This window comes from Artemia sp. Qi Xiang Cuo, chromosome 2 (assembly GCF_049724085.1).
Source record: "Artemia sp. Qi Xiang Cuo chromosome 2, ASM4972408v1, whole genome shotgun sequence".
NCBI lineage: Eukaryota > Metazoa > Arthropoda > Branchiopoda > Anostraca > Artemiidae > Artemia > Artemia sp. Qi Xiang Cuo.
Genome location: NC_142795.1, coordinates 43,765,386 through 43,783,329, shown reverse-complemented (window position 1 = coordinate 43,783,329; position 17,944 = coordinate 43,765,386). Strand labels below are relative to the sequence as shown.

Genomic DNA, 17,944 nt, shown 5'->3' with positions numbered 1-17,944 from the left:
TTGACATTCACCGGTGAATGTCCGAAATGCCTTTTTTTCTACTTGGATTTACTCAGCGTTGCCAGTCAACTTTTTCAATTTAATGCAAGGTTTGATAATGACAGATTAGATTAGGTTGGGTTAGCTTTGGTTTTTAAACCATTTCTGATATTTATAACCAAACTTAACCTAACCTAAGCCAACATAATCTAACCTAATTTAAATTTAACTTTTACCATTATAGCTTGCATAAGACTGAAAAAGCTAACTTGCAAAGCTAATTGAATCCAAGCAGAGAAAAAGGAATTTCGGACATTCACTGGTGGATGTCGACAATAACCAGATTTTGGACATTCACAGTAACGTATATACTTGTCTTTCCAAACTGATCTTCCCGTATCCTCTCAATTCTCGACTCCATAAAACTCGCTCCGTCGTAAAAAAGACGTACTTCCGGACTATAATAATTTATAGTTGAATGTGGTTCTTCAAAATTCTCGCGATCCGTTTTTTTTTTTTTTGCGAAAAACATTTTTAAAAGACTAGCGCTATATGACTGTGTAGCTTATGGTGCTGAAATCTTGGTCAAAGAATGGTTTTAATATGGAAAATGTGGACACAATGTCATATTTAGACAAAACATTTTCGCACAAGATTTTTTTAGATGTGTCTCATCTTATTTATGTCATTGTGATCTTTAGCCAAACATTAATAAAAACGCCTTGAAACTGAGTCGCAGGCATTTTGAAGTAATGTAGCTTTTCAAAAATTTTGCATTAAACCCAGGTTTATATGTTGGTGTTTAGGCCTTTACCTTCCCTGTTCAAATATCAGCGATTCGTGATTTTCCAGTTCTTTTCTATATTCTTACTGCAATTTTTATGTATTATTTTCCTTTGAAAGACCAAATACCCCCCTCCCTCACTCGAAATTCTTCCGTACGCGGCGGATTAAACCATACCCCATCGCGTTGTGCTGTTCAGATCAGTGCTATTCTATGGAATCGAAGCTCCGTGTTCACTCAAATTTTAGAAAATTAAATCCCGACAAAAAAACGTTGAGCTGCATGTTTAATTTCATTTATCACTTTCTCAGACTTGCTATCTGTTTCCGGACAGGATGTTTTAAATGAATATATCTATGCCTTGGACCACAAATAAAAAAATAATTTTTCAATATAAAAACTTGAAAAAGCAAACTCTTGGAAAAGCAAGTAAACACCGAAGTTAAAACTTGAAACGAACAAAACGTATTGCTTCACAGCGTATGCAACATGTATCCATGAAACTGCTTGATATAAACCGATTTGATATAAACCTAGTTTTGATAAACTAGCGCCTTACCGATAGTTTCTGAAGTTCATAGTTTATTTCAAAATCTTGGAAGGGTCTAATGAAATACCATATTCTTAAGTGTGCTTGCTTTATTGTCATTATGTTTATTTGATATGATTCGTTTTGTTTTAGGAAAGTTTAGGTCTAGAAACAACTAAAAATATCACACCTGATATGTTGGAAGGTTTGATGTCACAAGACCCTGCTCTTCAGCTAGTAGCTACGCAAAAGTTCAGAAAAATTCTTTCGAAGGAGCCATCACCGCCGATTAATGAAGTTATTAGCTTGGGCGTTGTTCCAAGGTTTGTGGAATTCCTCAGCTGTGGAAGCAACTATACGTTAATGGTATTGTTATATTGAAGTATTTATTTATTTTTTGACGTCCTTACAATCTGTTGTTTCGAACTCTATAGCCTTTTCTCTCAAACATTTGTTTAATTCTGAAGCTTAAAACCAGTATGTCAGTGTAATTTTCGTTACGATAATAAAACAAATAGTATAAGTGAATATAGTAGCTTAGGAGTAACTACCGTGATATTAAGATAGTATCAGGAAGTAATTTTTAACAAATTAATTTTATTTATGAGTGGCTTTTCAAAATTAATAGAAAAAAGGTGGATATTCAAACTGGGAAAGGAACAAACCCAAAACATCGACATAGCTAAAAATCAACACAATCTCATGTGCATTCGGCCAAAATTTGGGGGTAGTCTCAGTATAAAAGGGGGGGGGTGTCTAAAATATTGAAAAGGGAATTAATAGAATTTAGTTTAAAAAAATCCCTATGGAGGGAGGGGGGATGTGTCCATTTGGGCAAGGCCATGTGTCAGGTATGAACCTAACCATCAAAGACAAAATTATAACTTGATTGGTACGATTATATAACTTAAAGAATAACTATATTCATACAATTGTCTTAGTTTTTAGACTTTTGGCTTTTTAAACCCCCCTCCTCTCTATTCTTCAGAAATCCTTGACTCCCTACTCCCTTGATATATTTACAGACAGATCCGAAGCTTGGAAGAAGACGGGGGGGGGGTGCAGATGCATATATCTATGAGTAGGGGCCAGACACCTAGCAACATGCGCTTTGAGGCCCCGGCTTTTCAAGGGGATTTTTTTTTTTGCTCAATCTTGGAAAGAGGTTACTGAACTTAAGCATGAAGAACAAGTGTTTTGTTGGAGCGATAGCCTCCCTTACGTTTAAGAAAATGCTATTTTGTCGAGCAAAGAAAATACACTTTAATGAGCTCCGAAAGTGAAACTCTAGCGTAAAGACGGGGGGGGGAGGAAGTGTTACGCCTTTTATGTTTAGAATAAATTTTGATCGGATAAAAAAAAACGACGAGAAATTAAATGAAAAAACAAGTTTTTCCGATGTATGTAGCAACATTAAAACCTAAAATGAAGACAAATCATCTTATAGATGAAAGCGACTGCCACTCAATCAGTCCTACCGCTTTACACTACAGTTGTATTTTATTTATTTTTTCTCCATGCTCGAAGGATAAATGATCTAACACAAGAGTAACGTCAAGATTTATTTAAGTTTTTTTCTATTGCAAAGATTGGAAAATGAAATGGCTTTATGTGTTCTTAATCGCTTTCAACAATATTATTTTCAGTTCAAGTGATTTGAAAGCCAATTAGAAAATAATTACATGGAATCAAGAACTGGCTATATTTGTTGCACTTAGAATTCTTTCTGGGAAGCAATAATTAAATTTTAGCGTAAAGAGTGGGGGCTTTGGGCAGGAGTCGTGTTAAAAAAATTTCTGCTTGTCTGAAGTTTTACTCACGCTCATTACTTTTATTTAAATAAAATGGCTTTATAATTTAATACTCTCAGATAATTGGTCTTGGTTATTCCTAAAATAAGAGAATTTATTCAAACCAAACCCACATGAATTGAAAAATTCTTTTTTTGCATTCTTTTTGAGGTTTCATGTATTGTAAGCAGGGAAGTATATTCTATGTAAGAAAACAAAATAGGGATCTTAAATTAAACCAATAACGTTATTGCATTATCATCATGTTTTATGATAGTAAACTAGGGCACAGTAGAGCGGGAATGCTGCTTCCTGTCTGTTTTTGGTAGTCAGAATAATGGCAAGTAAAAAATGTCTGTGTTTTTCTTGTGGCTGGGATAGGCTTATTAATCTCCTCACAATTATTTCTTTCTTTGTACAAAAAGACAAAATTTATCTGCACTATTCAGTGGCATATTTTTTTTCTCATTTAAGTCTTTGAGCCAAAAGCTGCTCATGAGCAACAAGGTCAAAACTCTTAGTTTCGTTTACCTGCATAATTACGAAAATATGAGAAAGGCCTTTTAGTTTTTGGCACAACGACATCTAGTTCAGCGCTTCAATATTGAAATACAAAACAATTACCTTGGAGTGAGCGACTGAAATAGGAGAAGAGTTGTGCTTGTTCTCGCGAGGTACTTTTAAGCTCATGCACTTAAGCCGAATGAGCTCATAACCAACTGCTTCTGATCTACAAAATTTATGGAGCAGGAATGCTGTAGATAAGAAGCAAGTAAAACAGTGCTTTCCAGGAGAGTGAAAGAGATAGGTAGAAATATGGAAGAAAGGAATTTTGAAAAAGTAGAAAATAGAAATGGAAAAATAATAATAGGCTTAGAAAATGTATACAATATTACTCGTCGAATTTCTCTTTGCTGCTTGCAACGAGAATTTATCGACGTCGACGCTGATGAATTGTCACCGTTGAGTAGGGCTGAAACAGCTTATGTCTCGTCTCAATTACGAGTAGTAGTACATCTTGCTGCTTGCAACGTATTTCTGCTGCAAGCAATCATGAGGTTGTAATACCATTTATTAATCGTTCTTGAAGGTGTTATTGACGAAAATCAGGATGATTTTTTGAGAAATCTTTCAAGAAATCTTCAGATTAAAAGAAAGCGGCTCCTGGGGTAATCTATGTAAGGAGTTTTTCTTGTATAAACCATATTTCATTCTCTCCTTTTCGTTGCTAATTGTCGTAGGGTCGCAATGGAGGAACTGGTGTTATAGTTTGTACCAAGTTTAGGCTATAGGGGTTGGAGTTGCCATTAATACTTTGCTGGCTTCTTAGTCCCCGCGTTTCTTCCAAGAAACATTTTTAAATGTTTTTCTCGATTGAACCATTTGCTTGAGTATTTTCTCTCTTGAGGAATCCACATTAAAGGCATAATGAAAAACAGATAATGTTGAAATATGATTGTTTAATATCATTATCTTTTTTTTTCTCGATCCAAACACAAGTTATAAGAAGCAGTGCAAAAATTTGATGCAACATAAAAAATCATTTATGTCCTTATGAAACCTGAAGGGCTGAGTCTTATGTGTTAACTGTTTTTTAGACTCATGGATATCATCAAATGCAAAATGACTTAATCTTTAAATGACTGTAATTAATCGGAACTCAAAATACAAAACAAAAGATTCCAAAAGAAAAGTGAATAGATTGGTGGTCAAAAGCCGCTTCATTCTTTTTCTTGGCCTTTGATATTTCAAGAATTCCTATGCTTGATTAATGATTTATGATAGTTTAAACCTGAAGATAAGAAATCGACAGGATATTATAAATAGAAGGAAGAATAGAGTAAATTATGTGTTTTAACTAAGTTTATTGAAGAATATCAGAAACACGTCACAAAATACACTGTGTCACTCATCTGACCTTTTACGAGTTTTTTTTTTTCTCGGTACATTTAATATGTTTTTGAATTCGAAGCCACTATGTTAAGGGAACATCGATTGCACATAGTGTGCGTAAAGTAAATAAAAAAAAGGTACTTTTAGCGCCTGAACATATTTTTAAATCTATCCAACTCGGCTTTCCTTTTTTTTCAAACCAAAACTGTAGGAACGTGTGGGATGTATCTTGCCTTTGGATGGCCAAGGTGCACACAGAAAACAAAATTCGTTCGGAGCTTGTTTTTCCTAGGCAGGTAATCCAAGTGCCCAGAAAGCACTTTTTAGCAAATATTTCTTGTAACAAATTTTGTGGTGGGAGGGGGGGGGGATGTACTTACGCAGGACGATAGGACTATATACCCCTCTGTCAGGATTGTTTATATTTTCCCTACTTTCGCATGCTGACCAAAGGTCTGCGTTGCTTAGGTACCGATCTCCTGATTCAATGCCTACGGCCGGGAGTTCAATGCGTGATTGGGGGGCCAATCATCCAACGCTTCCCGTGTTTTTCCCCCAGATTTCTCCAGGTACCCATTTAGAGATGAGTTAACTCTGGCTTAGCTTACGGGGCCACACCATTAACCCCTGTTCCAAACCAAATAACCAGCGACACCAGGACTGAAAGGCCTGACCTCAGGATTTCAAATCCGGAGCGCTAATCACTGGGCTTTCCCTATTTTCCCTACAACTAATTATATTTTCTTACAATTCTCCTACTTTTAATTTTTTTTATATCCCCCCCCCCTAATAGATCTCTGTGTACGTGTCGAGGGTTCCTTTGGACCTATTGTAGGGGTCAAGGAAATTTAGCCCTCCAGATTCTAGATGTTAAATTGATTTCTGTCGAATTACGTTGCCCAGTATAGCTTGGAAGTCTAAAACTAAAATACACAGTGTATATGTTTCATGGTTTTATGTTATATATTGCATTTTGTCGTCCCTGCATGCGTACCTCGTATCTTGGGAAATATCAGCTGTTTAGGAAAAGGATAAACTTGGTTTTAAAATTATTTTATTGATCATTAATATTAGTAACATATAGAAAAATAAAATAAATATCATGGATATGTTACTTTAAAATTTAATAGAAAAAGTAAACAGTTAAAAAAAAAAAATCGAAATATTTCCAGTATTTCTTAGGTTTAAGCAAAAACGAAAAACGGTACGAAGCATCACACGAGGTCTGATACTTAGTCCTTTTGAGGCTTAGATATCTGTATTTCTGCAGATTGTAAAGTTTTTCTTTTGTTTCCTTGAATCTCTCCCCTTATTTTTCCCATTAATGTGTTTTTACATGCTTCTAAAACTAATTTTTAGTAAGAAGACTCGATGTTATCTTTCAGTTTGAAGCTGCTTGGGTTCTTACGAATATTGCATCTGGTTCATCCCAGCAAACCAAAGTAGTTGTTGAATCGGGAGCCGTACCGATTTTTATTCAACATTTGAATTCAGACAATCAAGAATTGAAAGAACAAGCAGTCTGGGCATTGGGAAATGTTGCTGGAGACTCGGCACAGTTTAGAGACTACGAATTGAATTTGGGCATAATGGAACCACTCATAAGGTACAAAAATCATTTTTTTTTCATTTCTGCTTCGAAATTCAAAAGTCGTAGAAAGGGGGGGAAATCAGAAGAATGGCAAAAACTATGAAGAAAAGAAATGCTTGGATCAACGAGCTAAACTGGAATGCTTTCGAAATGGCATGGTAGCTAAGTGAAAAACAAAACAAAAACAGACGTTTTTATTTTTTTGTTGTTGTATCAATGCTTGCAGCCTGGTTAGGCGTTTACATAGAAACTGAGTTTGGGTAAAGAGGCCCCTTAAGTAGCTCATTCGGGGACCCTAGGTGATCAGTGTTGTGTTTTTGGGGAGCTGGATTTATAATTTCAATTATAAGGCTCTAGCCTCCAAACCTCAAAATCACCGCAAAAATCTCGTTTATTTTTACAATCCCTTGTGGTTAACATATAATTCGGCAGTTTTTGCTCTTTTCGTGGCTTTGATAACTTAGGGACCTCTTTCTCCCTCAAAAAATTCCTGTGCGCTATTTTTACAAATGGTGATGACCTCGTCTAGGGCTCGTTGAAGCAGTGCTATTGCAAGTTTCCTGTCTTTGGAATGGTTAACTTCCACTCGTTTGGGTTAAAACCAAAGACCTTATATTACAAAAACTCCAAATGCCAGTAAAATTATATTATGAAACCAGAGATAGTGTAGATTTACTGTGGACTGCCATCTTTAGTTGAGCTCGAGGTAATGTCGGAGTTGCCACATAAGGTTGACTGCCTTCAAAATCAAAAAGGCATGGAGATCATTTAGTATAGCATTATTTGGTGTGATAAGATAGAAGTTTTAGGCATTAACTATATTAAATACGGTAGCTTTGGCTTTATAATGAGTGATGGGCCTCCAGTGTTTTCTTTTTGTAATTTTTGGCCTCACCCTATAGAATGGATGGTCTTGAAGGTTGAGGCGTGGCTCATTCAATCCATTCAGAGGGCTGCCAACTGCCCCTTGTTTCATAGGTGTTCCGCAGCCCTACTTGGCATTGAATCAACATAGCTATTTTAATCAGAATAATAGAGAATCCCAAAACTGTGCCTCCGGGGGCAAGTTGATGCTTACAGTCTCAGAGACAGCAACATAAAATTATAAAAATTGTTCTATATCAAAATAAGGGTTTCGTAGTTACATTTTAGTCAAAAAGTAGACTTTCAACCTTGTTGAATTCAGAATTATTGAAGGATTTTAGTGGCTGTATAATTGGAGGGCTCAAGGTGAGCCCAGGGGCTGGGATCTCATAGGTTTAGCAATAGTTTTATATGATTAAATATTGATAATTACAAGCCACTAAGATTGCGATATAACTACCCTAAACCAAATAACATTAAGTAAATACAGCCTATATAATTTCTTAGACCGCACTTCCTTTTCATGTGTAATTAAAGGGAAGTGAAAATATTAAGACAGGTAAAAATTTTAATTGAGACAGCAAGCTTAAAAAAAAATGTATGGTAAATACTAAGAAATTAAAAGAAAGAATACTAGATATTTTGGTTTCTTATCTGGAAGCGTTTATCAACACGAAAAAGAGACAAAAAGAAATAGATTAAACAAGTTAACACATACTAGGAAATAACATAAAAATGAGAGAAAAACGCGCCAACGGAGAAAAGATACGTTTTCTTAGCACCTGTGTGTTTTTCTCATGTATAAATTAGATTTAGGATAAATTGACCTCCAAGAATTGAAAAAAAAACGCATTATTTTTTTAAAAGAAATAACAGAATCAAGAGAAGGTGCAAATTACGTTGTGGTCTTTAGAAGCCACAGGTGGCGTTATCCCTACTCCTCTGTGATGTATTTTCTGCTCGTTTTAAATAGTACTGCTTTTATTTGTGTAGCATGTTTCATTCTGAAGTGGCCAACCTGTGAATAATCTAATGAAAAGTCATTACTCACATATGCCTATTGGCAAAACACTATAGCCTATCCAAAACATAGATCATTCGAGATTGCAGATTAATTTAATGGTTGATTACGGACTGTTTGCTTGTCTCCTTTAGGGTTTTCGCACAATAAACAAGGATAGCATTTTTTGACTGCAGGTTTGCTCTGTCAGAGTTGAGGGGCTTCAGGCTCCTATCTAAATTTTTAAAATCTAATGTTATAATAAAAATATTGTTCAGTTAAATTTACACAATATTGTGAAATAATTATAAATATTTTTGGAAACTGAAACACATTAATTTTTCCTTCAAAAGACGTTTTTAATTTTCGGTTACTCAAATCGTTTAAAGTCATTCCTCAAGAAGCTTTAAAATGAACCGTTAAATATCTCTCTACAATGTTCAGTAGCCTGCTACTTTCGCTAGTCAGCCCACGATCTATAAACTTACTAGGGGAATGGGAGGGAGAGGTTTTCCACAATGGAGATTAAGGCGGTACCTTTTCCGTGCTTCCTAGCCTTTCCACTCCAGATATAGTACCAAAAATTGCTATTTCTGGGGCCATATGACACTTTCTGGCGGTTTTATCAAGACAGATTTATGAAAAGCGTGTATATATCACAGTAGACAGAATATACCAGTAAGCTTATCGCAGATCATTTCTGGTCTTCGTGAACAAAAAGCTCCTCCCACTTATTTCTGCCTTATTTCTGCATTAGCTTGTTTCTGCATTAGCTTTATTTACGTTTGTTTGAATTCACTTTGATGGAAACAGACTAACCTGCATTCCCGCTAATCTGACTTCGCCTATGTTTATATCTGCCAAAACGGAAATAAAGCTAATGCAGAAACAAGCTAACCTCGGTCCGGGTTTTTATAATGGGTGAGATAGAGAATGATCATACTGCTAATTATATAAACTGTGATATATATAAAGTAGCTTTTGAATGAGACCTTAAACAGCTCTCTATGATGTTGCTGTAGCCTGCAGTAAATGGCTCATGAAGAATATTAAGGGGGCTGGGAGGGGGAATTCAGAAGAGGGGGACTGTAAACCTAAGGGTTAAGGTTTTCTACTATAGATATTATTATAATATCGTTCTCATTCTTCTCAGCTTTTCCATTCCAGAAATGTCACCCAAAGTACATTTCTTGGGCGTCATATGGTACTTTATCATAGTGTTATCAAGTCGAATTTGTAAAAATAAAGATTAAATAAGAAAATTAGCCTTTAATTGAGTTTTTAGACAGCTCCCTAGATGTTCAATGTTTCTGCTAGCGGTGGAAGAAAAGGAGGGACACACACATGCAAAAAAGTGATTTTCTATGCTGTTAAGGCGTGGGGCTGTAATGATTAAGTATATGGTTTTCGACAATGACAATTCTAATGGTGTATTTTTATTTTGATCTGACGCATTTTTTGAGGGGTGTCATGTTCATTTTCAAAATTCCTGTAAATTTAATTACTATAGAGCATTTTAGTAATAAGATTAATCGAAATCATAGGTACTATTCTTAAATCAGCTACAAAGGACTATTTTTCTCACTTGGTAGTTTGTTTCAAAACTTTTTTTTAAAACGTTTGGTTACGTATTTTTCAAAACGTTGGGCCGTGGTTCGATCTTTACTAGGTTGCAGTCAATCACTGCAACCATAGCATGTCGCCCGGAAAACCTGTACCGTCTTGTTTTGCATCTTGAGCATAGTATATCTTTGGGGTCACAGGTGACATGAAACAGTAAAAGAACGGGTCAGTCAGTATCGTCACCAACTAGCACAATGGGAAGAATGTCTACAGTTAATTGCACCTCTCTTCCTTTAAGAACTATTTCAATAAAAAGTTCACAAAAGTAGATTCTAATAGAACTTTTCGCTATGAGCTCCAATTTCCATAGCCGATCCTCCCTCATGTTCGTCGAAAACCACTATAGAGTGTGGGCAATGCCTTTGAATAAACGCCGAGTACTAATCGAATATCATTGAAAAGCTGCTTCCAATCTCACACTGAAGCACATAAAGAAGCGCTCCACCATTTAAAAATGAAGGTTGGGTCCTATTTGTTCTTTTTTATTTAAGCAAAGGTTATGTACGTCTTTGCAGTTTGAAATAAAGCTTTAGCTAAATCATGCGTGTCTCGTCTCCTCTCGAGTCCATCGTCTTCAAGAGATGACGAAGGAACAGGAAATACTTCGTGTTTGAAGCAGTCTCTTTCAAGTAGGATTGGGCGTTTTGCAACAACCAAGAACCTGTGGAAGACCAGGCTAGCATAATGTGCTTGATGTTGAGTGAGTCAGCTTTTTCGGCTATCTTGAGGATCACTTGTAATTTCTTTTTGAAAACATAGTCTAATACTTACTTGTCGACCGTATGAGCAAGAATCGTCTCTCCTACTTTTAGAACTTTCCGCGTAGTTGGTTTTATGGGAGTCGTTACTCCAGTCTCTGCGGTCCCTGATTTGCCTTCAGAGCCCTGTCTTCTTTTGCTGTTTTCTAGTCCAGCGTTTCTTTCCTGTGTGATCCTGCATGAGATATTTTACTTAAATGCAAAAAGGAAGCGACCGGACCTAGAGATATCGCCAAAATTCAGTCATTTTGCTAAGACCTCCGGATGTCATAAAATTCCTCATTAATTCTTGTTATATAATCAAGTCAGCTGACTACTTAGCCTATTGCCTTTCTGAGCACTGTATCGTATGGAGGTCATCGTCACAAGAAGATCTGTGCATTGCCGGGTGAAAAATTAATAGCTTGTCTTTTTTGAAGGTAAATTTTCGGAGTTTTTACGTACTGGCTATGGCCCGCTGCTGTAACTTAGAGACGCATGCTTTTTAGCAGGTGAAGATACTTGTCTCACAGGCCGAGCATCTTTGCTCTTAGGGACCGTTGAATTGTGCTAAATATATCAAAATACTGCATCTGTTCTGTTTCCATCAACTGAAAGTGCTTCCTTATGATTGTCCAATCCAGCTTCAAGATCGGTTAGTCCTTGATTCTTACAAACATACAGCGCGTTTGTTCTACCATTGTTGAGTCCTATGTACAGAAATTAGTGGACCCATTGTTTTTAACTCCAAATTTTTTTTTAATCAGATAGAATTCCGAAGCCATGACCATAGTTCCTCGCGAAAAGCGACTTACTGCTTTCCCATCATTATATGAGCTGCTATTATTTCAGCATAAATTACTTCAAGAATTTTTGTCAGGCCTGATACTTCCATGATATGTCGTATGCAACAGAGAAAACTCACAAGAAGATGTAATTCTCTTGGCTTAGTCCTTAATGTTTTCACCACAGTGAATTATGCAGTTTAATCTCGATATGTGCTTTCGATTCGGTTGGTCATATCCAGCTATATTATTTCTTACGATGCATAGAGTAAATAAATTTGTAATGTTCGTTATCCATTTTTGGTAAGTCAATTCGTATATTCGTCTATGGTTAGAAGATGCGTTTTTGGTAAGTTCCCAATTCTGTAGAGAATTCTATAGGGTGTTTAACTAATTCGTCGTATATGACATATTCTAGTGACTTGCTGTTAATGAATGTTAAAAGGTTTGCAGAAAAAAAGTTGAGACATATTTTTGCTGAAAGTACGTACTAAATATATGTATATTTTTTTACAACTAATCAAAACATGTTTCCAATACATACAAACAATTAAGGTCTACTACTTTTTCTTGTGGGGTCCAAAATGTATGATTGTCTCACGCAGGGTTTTACTTGCAAACCTGTGTAACTATTATTTCTATTACTCTTAAGGTTACGATAAAAAACATAACCTGCGTGGCTCATATCCAGATATATCATAACGTCAAACATGATAATTCATTCATAAACTTTAGTTACTACAGTGCAGCGGCTATGACACTCTCTTCTAAAGATGGAGGGTCGAAATTCAAGTTGCTCTGTAGTATAAATTTTTTCAAGTTCAATGGGTTTATTAACAAATGAAAATAATAAATCACACATAATCAAAATACTCAGTCCATTCTTCGACGCCGAGAACCAAAATCATTACAATTTAACATAATACGCAGAATGGTCACCGCTCCTAATCTCAGACACAACCAAACCCCTCATTTACCAAATAACTAAAACTATTACCTTCCTGTTCCTTACCCTCAGGGGAAACCACCCCGTCATATTCAAAAATCATACATTTGTAATTTAAATTTACTACTCACATTTAATTCTATTCTTTTTTTTCTTTTTTTTTCTTTTTTTTTCTTTTTTTTTTAACTATTCATTTGTAATGCTAATAAATGATTTTTACTCTTTTTTTAAATGATGCGAGGGAGCTCCTACCTCTTAGCTCTTCTGGGATCAGGTTCCATATCTTTGCACAAGCTACGTTAGGAGCGAAATCTGATCGCACGGTCGGGGTGAGGGGTATTTGCAGGTTTGATTATGATTGGGCGTGCAAATTATACTGGTCTGATATAGGTCAAAATAATCTTTTAAATAGAGATGGCAGCTCTCTAGCTAAAAAATTAAACACAAAGGTCAAGCATGATAATTGATGCAGGGACCCTAATGACAAGTAATCTTCATTTTTTCCAATTAATATCAGGCTTCGTTGATGAATCGAATTCAGTTTTCTGAGGTGGGATTTAAAAGTTGAATGCCAGATCATTGTACAATACTGTAAATGGGGTTTTCTAAGAGCGTTGTGCAGGAGGACCAGCGTTTTCTGCGGCAAAACGCTTTTCAGTTTTTTTATTATGCCAAAATTCCGGAATAGCTTCAACTCTACTGCTTGAATATGATGCACGAATGATAGGTTCTCATCGAGGACGATTACTAGGTATTTTGCAAAATGTTTTTCTGGCCGACTAATCACACCTCTGGATGTCCGGATACCACATATCTCCGGATGGACACTTCGAACCCGGGAGAAAAATAGAACGCAAGATTTCTCAACATTAATAATAAGTCGGTTAGCATCCATCCAGAGATACGTCCCCTCCAGAACCTCCCTCAGTTTAGACATGAGCGTTGTCTTATCCGCTTCACAGCAACCAAGCGTGGTGTCATCGGCAAAGGCCACGAGCTCATCATCTTCACCTTCGGACTGGAGGGAGTTTTCATCCTGGCACAAGTTACAGCAGCGAAGATTTGTTCGTGCCGGGTTCAGCACTCGACTCAGATTGTTAACATGGATCAGGAAAAGTAATGGTCCTTATATTGAGCCCTGGGGGACACCGCAGTTAACGAGCACATCGTTTCCAGGATCTTCTCCCAAATAAATCCTGCGGTCCCTCAGATATGATCTGAACCAATCCAGAGCTTCACCTCTTAATCCTATATGTTCTAGTTTCCCGAGGAGAATCTAATGGTACATGCTATCAAATGCTTTCCCGATATCAAGCAGAACCGCTGCAGGTAGTAGACCAGAATCCAAAGCTTTGTTTATCCATAAACTTAACGCCGTTTGTGCATCCTGTCTGGAGTGCCCTGGTCTGAACCCAAACTGTCGATTATTAAGAAACCCTTTCTTCTCCAGAAACTGGAGTAGCTGCTGTTGCATAGGTTTTTCAGAAACTTTTGAAAAAACTGAGAGAATAGAAATAGGTCTGTAATTAGCCGGGTCAACTCGAGAACCCCCTTTGTGCAGAGGAATTATTCTAGCTTTCTTTAGCAGTTCTGGGAAAGTGCCCTTGTGCAGAGACAAATTTATGAGGTAAGTAAGGGGCTCTATGATTGAAGGGGCAACTGCTTTTAACACTTTGGTATGTACTCGGTCGAACCCAGAAGCCGAATTGCCTCTTAGATTTAGTACGATTAGCAGAATTTCAGATGGAGAGACAGGTGCTGTTGCCATGGACTTAGTGCATGCCGGGCCAAGGTAATCTTTAAAACTCTTCGCGGAATTCCCAACAGAATCTGCTGTTTTTCTGCCCACTTCTGCAAAAAATTTTCCCAGTGCATTTGCAACATTATCTGGTCTTGTTACTGTCTCCCCATTTACAGATAAATTAGATGGAAGCTCAGGTGGGGGGCTAAAGGGACCCAGTATAGAGTTAACAACCTTCCATATTTTCCGAGAATTTTTGCCACTTTCAGCTATTTTCCCACTAAAATAATCTCGTTTAGCTTTACGTAAAGCTGATCGAAGACATTTTTATATTTTTCATATTTCTCCAGCGTTGCAATGCAGGGGTCACTTGTGTAATCCATCCACAGTTTATCTTTCCTGTTACTACACTGGAGCAGTCCATGACTAATGCAAGAGCTTATGGGTCTATTTTTCCGTCCTGTCTTCCTTGAATGCTTTTCACAACGGCAACCCGTACATATTTTCATTACAATACTATGATATTCCTCAAACCTGAATTAATATCATCTGTAGTCATAACACTCTCCCAGCATGTGCTCTCTAGATTTTGTTTAAGAGTCTTCAAGTTGTCATCATTCAGTTTCTAGGTAGTGAACCCTTGCTTAATCGAAGCATTAGGCTTTGGATATTTATGCTGTATGTTGAAATTTGAAAGCAGAGGGAAGTGATCTGAAGTGTCGTATAGCAGAATTGAGGCTGATGTTGGAGGCAGAGTCGAAAAAATGTTGTCAATTCTAACGGGGGGGTTTTCAATAATTAAAAAGAGATTTTTGTTCTTATATTCTTTGCTTGGTTCCTTCAATTAATTGTTTCTATGAGTATTTTCTATTAAACTCTTAGTTGGTGGTTTGCGAGTAGCATACCAGAGTGGAGAGGGAAATTCGTGTGTGGGGAGCTGAAATTAGCGGTTCAAATGGGGAGCATATATTAGTGGTCATACTGAGTCGAAATCAGATTGAAACGATTCAGGTTCCCTTTGAGAGCGATTGGAGCCACAAGGACAAGCTATCTTGAGAAATACTAACATAAAGAGAATAAAATAAGAAAGTAATGTATTTATTTTTACTCACATGATCGGTACAAAGCTTAACGGGAATATCAACAACACTTCGAAATCAAAGACACTGAGTTAAAGCTATCGACTGAGGCAATACAGGTAACAGTTAATTCACTAAGAATAAATGATTTCATAAGTTCGTTCTAATTGCAAATAGACTCACATAAGACTGAAAAAAGACTCACTCAAAGACTCAAAAAAGACTCATAAAAAGACTGAAATAATACTAACTGTAACTTGCTAAGTTCGAAAGTACTATATTCTGCGATTTTGCCTAAGGTTACGTTCAGGCGTTAGTGAAAAGTACAGTATACTGGTTTTATTGGTTCTGATTCTTTGTCCTCTATTACTATTGGACAGTGACGTACCAATCAGCCACTTGATTTTAACTAATTTTTGATACGATTTATGACTCTTTAAAACTTCACTTTGGAATTTTTCTTAGAGGAATTAAGTTCTTACCTTATAATTAGAACGAACTACATAGTTTTACATTGTATCTCAAGAAAATATTTTTTAAAGCTTTACCTTGTAATTACAGCGGACTACATAGTTCTACTTTTGTATCTCGACAAACTATTTTTTTAAGTTTTTACCCTGTAATTACAGCGGAATGCATAGTTTTATTTCTTATCTCAAGTGACCGTTTTTTTGTATAATAATTCCTACCATCTCTTGATCGTTTGGAAATTCAAACTAAAGATTTAAATTACATGGTTGGTTGCCTGTCATGTACAATTGGTCACGCTGAATATTTATTGCTGTTACCTTTTTTCTTGGGAACGATTTTTTCATAAAGTTAAGATTGTGGTACAATGTTTCGCTACTTTTTAAATTTGACAATTAAGTGTTACTTGAATTTTTTGGGTTCATATTTTGGGCGATTTTATTTTACTTGGAAAATTTCGGGGTCTTGAAAATTGATTCCATTACACAATCAGTGAGTGGGAAGTGGCAGTTACTCGGGTTGGAATCGTCGTCGAGGGGTACACATTCGAAGCATACATCATACTAAGCAGATCCGTCGCACCGGAAGATAGAGGAAGAGTAAGGTTGATTTTGAAGTCCCCCATTAAGATAGCTTCATTCCCTTGTTTCTCTAGATGATCCGATATTTGGCTTAAGTTTTCCAAGAATGAAGAAACAGATCCTGCCGGTGGGCGGTATACTTCTCCAACTGTTAATTTCTTCTGTGAAGGTAAACATATTTCCAAGAAAAGTGATTCATAAGTTCCTTCTATATTCCGGGTTAATTCTTTGTTAATGCATACCGAGTACTCTTGCCGTGTGTAAATAACTAAACCTCCTCTCTTCAATGCTGTTCTGTGCAAAAAATGGGAAGTATATCCAGGTATTTCCAGAAGGGTATCTGTTTGTCTTGTTAAAAAGGTTTCGCAAAGTCCGACTACATCTGGCTGCAACTGTTGACAAAGAGTCGTTAGATTCGCGAATGATGAGCATAACCCTTGACAGTTCAGTTGAAGAACAGTGAGCTGAGAGTCAGAGCGTTCCGTACTGAAATTACACACTTCTTCATAACGGCTTCTAGGAAATTTACTTTTATCAAATAACGGGGTATCTGATTCATTATTAATTTCTAAATCAAAAATATTTTCTAAATCCAAAAAAATTTCTTCCAGCTCTACTAATCTAGCATTACTTTGGCTTGTTGACGAGGAGGCACCTCCGGGAGGATTAGAACAGGAATTCATTACTTACCAATATACTGAAGAGAGGCAATGGCTGTACCTTTAAGAAGAGCAGTAGACCATTCTGAAGTTTGTAAACCCGTACTTTTCCTGTAACTCTGGAAAAGAAAAACAAAGCAAGAACACACGAAAAGGAAAAACATCTCATTGTATAAACAGAAATCAAGAATACGCAAGCGGCAAATTATGCATAAACACTCTCTCATTTCGCAGTTATAATACTTTCTAAATTTAAATTTTTCATCAATTTTACTGCTTTAATTTTACCAATATTCACTCCTAATCACTTTCAGTATTATAGCTGCCCCACAAACCTCACGAAGTATTAACAAAAAATAGAAAAATTCTAGGCGTCCTAATTAGAATCATTCGCATCGTCCGAGCCAGCGCGGGGAAGCTTGAGCGGATCGTAGCATTTGTCTGGAAACTTCATCCACTGAGCCGTCTTTGATTTCTTGGTTTCTAACCCAAGCTTGATCCCATTTTGGATCAGACGCGTTTCCGCTATTTTCTGACTCGCTACTTTTGAATTTCGTAGCTTATAACCAAGTGATAAAAGTTCTTTGCGTCGTTTCCCGAGATCAGCTGGCAAGTCAACAGATACGCTAAAACCGGTTTTTTTTAGTTTACCACACTCTTTCATTATTTCTGACCGATCAAAATTTTCAAGGCTAGCGAAAATCGGATCAGCGGAATATTTTCGTTGCGCGCTGTTTCTCAGTGTTGGACCACTAGAGCCAGACGACTCGGCACTTGACGGTATCTTCGAAATTCTGTATACCACATTCATCCGTATCTCATTCGTGGTAGCTATTCCGAGTTTTGATTCGAAGAAACCAACTACTTTCTGACGGAGATCTTCGCCATCTGAAGA

The 17,944-nt window shown here is 36.6% G+C and overlaps 1 protein-coding gene across 1 annotated transcript in view; it reads left to right on the top strand.

Moving 5' to 3' along the window:
- Kap-alpha1 (karyopherin alpha1) overlaps positions 1 to 17,944 on the top strand; it is an 80,843-nt gene that overhangs the window by 43,970 nt on the left and 18,929 nt on the right. The window contains exons 3-4 of the mRNA XM_089101233.1: positions 1,446 to 1,658; positions 6,361 to 6,581. Coding sequence (XP_088957359.1) covers positions 1,446 to 1,658; positions 6,361 to 6,581 — 434 coding nt within the window. The remainder of the gene's footprint in view (positions 1 to 1,445; positions 1,659 to 6,360; positions 6,582 to 17,944) is intronic.